The 8,105-nt window shown below is 41.1% G+C and overlaps 1 protein-coding gene across 1 annotated transcript in view; it reads left to right on the top strand.

The window, feature by feature from the left end:
• Positions 1–2,534, top strand: part of LOC101660058 (phospholipid-transporting ATPase ABCA3-like) — a 206,495-nt gene extending 203,961 nt beyond the window's left edge. Inside the window, exons 25-26 of the mRNA XM_045285074.1 lie at positions 1,941–2,014; positions 2,394–2,534. Coding sequence (XP_045141009.1) covers positions 1,941–2,014; positions 2,394–2,534 — 215 coding nt within the window. The remainder of the gene's footprint in view (positions 1–1,940; positions 2,015–2,393) is intronic.
• Positions 2,535–8,105: the final 5,571 nt, after the last annotated feature.

Raw genomic sequence — 8,105 nt, 5'->3', positions numbered from 1 at the left:
TGGTGGTGGTGGTGGTGGTTTTGGTGGTGGTGGAGGTGGTGATGGTGGTGGTAGAGGAGGAGGTGGTGGTGATGGTGGATAGGTCACTTCAAGTCGGTTCCATTGTAGTGACCCTTTGTAAGTAGAAGGCAACCCTGTCTGGCCCTGTGCCCTCCTCCCAATTGTTGTTGTGTTTGAACCCACTATTGCAGCCACCATGTCAGTTCACCTTGCCCAGAGTTTTGCTCTTTTCCCCCTGTCCCTCTACTTTACCAAATAAGATATCCTTCTCGGGGACTGGTCTCTCCAGGATAAATATCCAAAGTGCCTGGAACAAGTCTCACCATCCTTGCTGCTAAGGAGGCCTCTGGCTGTACTTCTCCCAAGACAGATCTTGTTTGTTTATTTGGGAGTCCATGGTACTATCAATATTTTTCACCAGCACCATAATTCAAATGCATTTCTTATTCTTCAGTCTTCGTTATTCAATTCAACTTTTGCATTCATATGAGGCACCTTAGTCCTCAAAGTAACATATTTGCTTTTCAGCACTTGAAAGAGGTCTTGTGCAGTGTATTTAGCCAATGCAAAGTTTTGTTTGATCTCTTGACTGCTACTTCCATGACCAATGATTGTGGATGTTCAAGATAGGTCTTGAAATGTCCTTTTTAGCAATGAATATAATGCCATTCCTCTTGATTGTCTCATTCCCATCACAGTAGCCATAATTTTCGGATTAAAAATGGCCAGTATTAGTTCATTTCAGCTCCCTAATGGCTAGAATGCCAGTATTTATGCTTTCCATTTCATTGTTCACAACTTCCGGTTTTCCTAGATTCATACTTCATACATTTCATGTTTCAATTATTGATCGATGTCTGCAGCCATTTCTTCTCATTTTGAGCCATGCCCCATCAGCAAATGAAGGTCTCAAAGGCTTTACTCCACCCACGTGACTGTGGTCCACCCGACTTTAAGAAGGCAGCTCCTCCTCATTCACATTGTGAGTCTCCTCCAACCGAGGGGCTCATCTTCTGGCACGATTTCTGATAATATTCTGCCTCTTTTCCGGGGGTTTTCCATGTCTGATAACATTTGGATGTTATCCATGAAGGTTTCAGTGGCTAATTCCTCTGAAGTGAACAGTGTGTTGTTTTTTTCCCCTTTGTAGTCTGTTAAGAGGCATCTTGAAAGAAACGCCTGGTTTAAAAAAAAAGATCAACTATTGAAAACGATACAGAACACAGATTGACTCTTAACACACATGGAGTTACCATAAGTGGGAATTCAATGGACAATAACTGTAAAAACAAAAAAAACTAGAAAACAATATAACTGCCATGTTTTCTTAAATTTAAATATCTCATTCCTCTCTAGTGGATGAGCTCTCATTCACTGCCTAAGGGACAGGAACCCACTGGCCTTACTTTTGTGTTTGACATGCATGTCCTTTCTCTTTCACTGGAGATGATGTTGCTTAGTCATTTGGGTGACTGCTCGCTCTCTCTCTCTCTCTTGCACACACACACACACACACACACACACACACACACGACAGGGAAAAGAAACCCACCAATATATAGGTTCAAGACTAAGTTTAGGAGTAGAGTTCTACATAATATTAGAGTTCATGTAAGTCTCGGGTTTTGCAAAGTGAGAGTGTGAACTATTTTTCCCCCTAAAACTGATTGGTATCCCCACTGCATCTTTTGCAAACTGCAAGTATTAAGACCAGATTTTAGTAGGGAATAAATCTATTGAAATAATTAGCAAGCAATATATACCAGAAAGGATGGAATTTGGGTTAGGTTGCCTTTTGTATAAGCTATGTATATTTTCTTTTCCATTAGTGTGGCTAATTAGAATAGGAATTACTTGGCTATTTTTTTAAAAACACTATTAAAGACCAGGTCTTTCCTTATTACTTATCTCCCCGCCCCCTCCCTTTCTTTCTTTTTCAGGCAGCATCATAAACCAGGAGCACCAAGGGATTCTTGACTACTGTATTCCTAGTGATGAAATTAGCTGGGGAAAGGTAATTATGGAATAATACCTTCTAACATTAGGAGTTAATGGAGGGTGGCTAAGATCTCTGTGATTGAAGCATGTGGAAAGGGAACCTAACATTGAGGAAGGAATTAAACCTTTGGGTTGCTTTTAGAAAGTCTCTGTACTTTAATTGATTGAGACTTCTGCCCCTGAATTGAATTAATATCCCATGCTCACTGAGAGAATGAGAGTGAGGAAATGCCTTCTCTCTGTTTTTATTCATCTTTTCCTTCTACTTCCTCTTTCTGTATCTTTTTGTTTCTAAGACTAAACCTGGCAGAAGTTGGGGGGACAGTGGAGTGAGAAAAGGTTTCATCTAGGACTATTGCAATAGTAATTCCACTATTTTTTTTCTCCTGTTAAAGGTATTTTGTATCTTCGAAGATGCTAAATTGCTGTTTAATTTAGAAGACTATTCCATCAGTCAGATAAAACTGGAACAAATCTTCCTCACCTTTGCTAATATTGATAAAACAGAAAATTACCAGAAAATAAAGCATCTATGAGATTCAGTTCCAACCACTGATGTTTATGTCTTTCTTTGTCTGCTGCTCATACATAGATGCACTAACGAACATTTCTTTCTGTATGTAGATCTGTGTTGTGTGTATTTGACTCATTATTTATGGTCATTATCTTCTCTATAAAAATAGAAATCATTGTCATTGAATCAATTCTGACTCTTGGTGAGCCCCTGTGTTACAGAGAACTGCTCTAAAGGATTTTCTTTACAGAAGCAGAAGCAGTCCTTTCTTCCACATTGCCACTAGGTGAGTTTGAACCACTAACTTTCAGGTTAATAGTGAAACGCAAACTGCTTTGACATCTCAGAAGCCTTCCAAAACACCTCCCAACACACACACACACACACACACACACACACACACACACACACACGAAATGGTGAGCCTTGCTCAACTTCAGATCCCAGCAGAAAAATGTTACCACTCTTGCATGAGAATCCCTGGTGGCATACTGGATTACATAGTGGACTGCTACCCACAGAGGAGCAGTTCAAAACCACCAGCCCCTCTGTGGGAGAATGATGAGGCTTTCTAGTCCTGTAAAGATTTACAGTCTCAGACACCCATGGATGAGTGTGCATGTGTGCAAATGACAGCAAAAGCACCACCAAAGCTTTCAGCAAACAGGTAGATTTGTGAATATTAAATCCATGACTATAGTCTCCAAAGAAGAAATCCTATTGTCTTATGAGGAGATTAAAGGAAGTGGCTTGTTGTAAAGAACTGTGAAGAGTTTGAGATTTTACACTTTGTAAATCGACAAATTAGCCTGCCACAGTGTCATGGCTGTTGCATAATCCTGGGTCAGAGACAAGGGGATTTTATTACTCACAGCAATAGTCAGATTATCATAGTTTGTGCCATTTCTATGGGTCCATATGCTCATAGAGCAACACAAAAAGAGTCAGGTAATGGTATATACATTTCAGGAGAGGAACCCTGGACTTCTGTACCCCTGATTTTTTAGAGTGTCAGTAAACGAGCCTGTAAGATGGTTGCTCTGAAAGGAAACAGTGTCTTATATGTACCCGGGTCCACTACCTCTCTTCACAGGCTATTTTTATGATGGTCAAACTTGCAAAAATAATCCATGGAATAAAAGATAAATTAGTACGACTGTTTGAAAGTCATCAAGAGAGCCAGGAAGAATTGTCTCCAATAATATCTACTGTTATGGCCACACCATCTTGGCTTCTGCCAATCTTCTTCTGAGTATGTCACTTGATTGGCTACTCTGAGTAATCTGACAGAAGCTGGAACTAAATTGATGAAATTTCATCTAATTTGTCTCATACAGTTTTTCATTAAGGCTATTAACAATAGAACTCCAAACACAGGAAGAAGTTAACCTAAAATAATAGACCTCAGCAACGTACTTCATCCCAACCTTTTAGTCAGCAGCTAAACTGACAACCCATGCTACCACCAGAGTTCCTTCAACTTTGCGAACCAACCTAAATCCAGTGATGAACACATTACAGAATTCTACCAGTTTCTTCAGTCTGAAATTGCTCAAGCAGGCAATAAAGATGCATTGATATTACTGGTAATTGGAATGTAAAAGCTGGAAACAAAGAGGAAGAATCAGTAGTTGGCAAATGTGGTCTTGCTGATAGAAACAAAGCTGGAACTGGCCTGATAGAATTTTGCAAGACCTGTGATTTCTTCTTTGCAAACACTATTATTTCAAACAAAGTACATGGTGACTATATACATGGACCTCACCAAATGGAGTACTCAAAAATCAAATTGAATACATATGTTGAAAAAGTGATAGAGAAGCGTAATGCCATCTGTCAAAACAAAGCCAGAGACCAACTGTGGAGCAGACCATCAATTGCTCATGTGCAAGTCCATGTCAAAGCTGAAGAAAAAGGAACCAAGTCTATGAGAGTCAAAACACAGCCTTGATTATATCCCACCTGATTGATGAAACATCACAAGACAGAGCTGACTCATTGAACAAATACCCAATGAAGTGTGAAATGATAAAGAATATCACACAGGCATAAAATAAAGAGATAATTAAAAAAACAAGAAAGACAAAGTAAAGTGAGTGTCAGAAGAGGCCATGAAACTGTCTCTTGAATGTAGAGTATCTAAAGATAAAGGAAGAAATTACTAAATAAAAGAGCTGAACAGAAGATTTCAAAGAGCAGCTTGAGAAGACAAAGTAAAATATTATAAAGAAAGATGTCCATTGCAGGCTGCGGGTGACTTCCAGGCAATGTGGCCAGCTTCTAGCTCAAGTTACAAGAAACAGAGGTCCGATTATGAGCCAAATGCAAAATCCAGATTCAGCAAAGAGCAAGTGAATTTTATTGAAGCATACACATATATTGGAAGCAGACTATATCCCTAAAGAAACTCCCTTTAAATTGATTAGCTGCTCATAGCAGATTTCATCACGAAAGTGATTAAGTATATCAGATCCCTTCATGTGGGATGACTACATCATAAATGCCAAACCATTGAGCATAATGGCCTCGCCACATTGAAACGTAGCTTCAACTATCATATCATTGAACTAGACAATGAATGGTAAGCCAGTATTTCAAATAATGGAACATTAGAATCAAAGTAGTTGCTGTTCAGTTGAGTGCCAGAGGAGAGCTGTGCTCCATAGAGTTTTCAGGGGCCTATTTTTCAGTAATAGAATATCAGGTCATTCTTCCAAGGTACTTATGGATTGACTCAAAGTTCCAATATTTTGCTTAGCATTGAGTGTGTTGACAATGTTCACACACAGGCACTACAATGGAAAACAGTTGTCATTATTGTGAGATGCCTTTGAGTCATTTCTGACCATTACCAACCTCGTATCCAACAAAATGCAACACTCTCCCGTTCTGTGCCACCCTCACAGCTATGATTATATTTAAGCCAACTGTGGCGGCCACTTTGTCGGTCCATCGTGCAGAGGGCCTTCCTCTTTTTCACTGATCCTCCACGTTAGCAAATGTACTGTCCTTCTCTAGGGAGTGGTCTCCCCTGATAACATGTCCAAAGTATGTGACAAAAAGTCCTGTCATCCGCAATTCTAAGGAGCATTCTGGCTGTACTTCTCCCAAGGCAGATTTGTTTGATCTTCTGACAGTCCATGGTATTTTCAATATTCTTCAGCAGCACCATAGTTCAAATGCATGAATTCATCTTCTGTCTCTTCCCCCTTTTCAATGTTCAACTTTCACATGCCTATGAGGCCTTTGGAAATCCCCTGGCTTGGGTCAAGCACACCTTAGTCCTCAAAGGAATATCCTTGCTTTTCAACACTTTCAAAGGGTTTTGTACAGCAGATTTACCCAAAGCCACATGTCATTTTATCTCTTGACTGCTGCTTCCATGAGCATTGATTGTAGAACCAAGCAACAGAGAATCCTTTTCAACTTGGACCTTTTCTCCATTGCTCATGGTGTTACTTATCGGTCCAGCTGTGAGGATTTCGTTCTTCTTTACACTGAGGTATAATCCATAGTGAAGGCTGTAATCCTCCACCATCAGCAAGTGCTTCCAACCCTGCTCACTTTCAGCCGGCAAGGTGGTGTCATCTGCTAATTACAGGTTGTTAATAAGCCTTCCTCTTCATGACTCAGTATTCTGCATATAATCCAGCTTCTCCTATTGCTCCTATGAGGTGAATGAAAATAGCATGATTTGGGTCACGTACACCATAGTTCTCAATGTGACAACCTTGCTCTTTAACACTTTAAAGAGGCCTTGTACAATAGATTTTTTATTTTGTTTTTCATTTCTTCTCTTATCCGGTATTTTTTTAAGTAGGCCTGATATGGGAGAAGGAGGGAAGGCGTGGGTCAGAGACAAGAAGACAAGTCAGTAGAGGTAGCCTACGGAATGGGTGTTAGGGGTGCATCACCAGGGTTGAAAGTACAAGGCGCATGTGCCAAGAGTGGAGGGATGAGCGTCAAGGAGGTTAAGGGTTGGGAGCGCGGGAGAGGGTGGACACTGGACCGGAGGATCACCGGGTGGGGGGTGGGGTGGGGGGAGGAGCTTAGGGCCGGTTTCCGCCGTTGGGTGCTGCGTGGATCTCGTAGATCTCGTGCAGTGTGCATGAGCGACCCAGGCAGTGGCGGTTGTGGGTTCGAGGGCAGGTGGGATTTCAGGACCAGGTGGCCCAAGTGGTCATGGCCGCACAGACTTGGAGCGGTTGGGTGAGTGTCTCGGGCGTCCTGCCTGGCAGCCTCCGCGTCCCACGCCTCTGTCCTGTTGGTCTTGCACCGCTGAGGGCTCGAACTTCAAGTGCTGCAAACGTTTGCCCACCCAGCTTTGTAAGACTTGTTGAAATTTAGGTGATTTCTGAAATGCTGAGGAAAAGACTCCCATCCTTCTCACCTAGTACTGTTCTGAAGTCGTTTTAAGAATATAGTCAAATTACATTTCATCATCACTTCAGTTTGTGTATGTATGTGTTGGGTATTAAATTATAGCTTGTGCGGCAGTAATTCTGAAATCGGTCATTTTTATCTCAAGCATCATAACTTTGTTATAGGGTCCCGGTGAGTCGGAACCATGCCTACGGCAATGGTTTAGTTTTTTTGTTTTAAAGGCTAAGGAATCTGGCCGTTTTTCACCCCCTAATTTTAGTAGCTTTAAGAGGAGCTGCATGTTAAACTACGTAAATCTTTACTAGAGTCTGAACTGAACACCATCCACAGTATCGATGGAAAATAAAACTCCCAGACCTTTTTATCCCAAGAACACCCTTCTGCCCTTCCCCATCTTAAACCATTGTTCTAGCCTTGAAAATCGAATGTCATCATTTGAGTATCAATCAATATAGGTAGGTTCTCTCTGATGGATGTCCTTTATATACAAACTGGCTTTGACACTGTACTCCATCTATTTACTCCTTCCTACTCCAACCGTGAGACCAAATGCCGAGTAGAGAGGATGTCCTTGAAGACTACCCACATTATGGTTCTCCACCATTTCATAGGGTACCCTTTTGGGTAGATATCAAGGTTTCTTTTTGCTAGCTCACCTTTATTTTGCTATCAATTAATTTAGATAGCAAGTACCATCCTTTGGAAACCAATTTAGAAATGTCTAGTCATTCATTAATTAGCTCAATCAGGTTGCTCTCCCAAACGTGACTGAAAGTTTGCTGGGGTCTTGTAGTGTGGTTTTGTTTTTATTTCATTTAAAGAAATAGTAAAACATTAAAAAGTGGTAAGTGGGGAAAACAAGCCTAGAAGAAAACAAAAGGGTGGATAAAGGAATGGGATGTTACCCAGCCAACAGATGCTCAGACCCACTCCATTAAAATTAAGAGAAAGGTGTACAGTAGGAGTGGGTAGTAGATGTGCTTTGAGAATTTCCCAGGGGAAAATGATGAAATTGGCATTTGTAAAATACATTTTGGAGGAACAGACAGTAAAACCTGTGGAAGGCAGAAATCTGTCAGAGAAGGAAAATGCCAAGATTTTCCACTACCAGGAAGTGATGGAAACATAAGGCTGTGCCCGATCAAGACAATGTCTGGGATCCAGAGAAACAGGGCAGTCCTGCCGAGGTCCAGCTCTCACAGGTTTCCCT

This window comes from Echinops telfairi, unplaced genomic scaffold (assembly GCF_000313985.2).
Source record: "Echinops telfairi isolate 266 unplaced genomic scaffold, ASM31398v2 ScPeMD7_5;HRSCAF=22, whole genome shotgun sequence".
In the NCBI taxonomy this organism is placed as follows: Eukaryota; Metazoa; Chordata; class Mammalia; order Afrosoricida; family Tenrecidae; genus Echinops; species Echinops telfairi.
The sequence above is the reverse complement of the archived record's forward strand: the minus strand, read 5'-3'. Positions and strand labels throughout refer to the sequence as shown.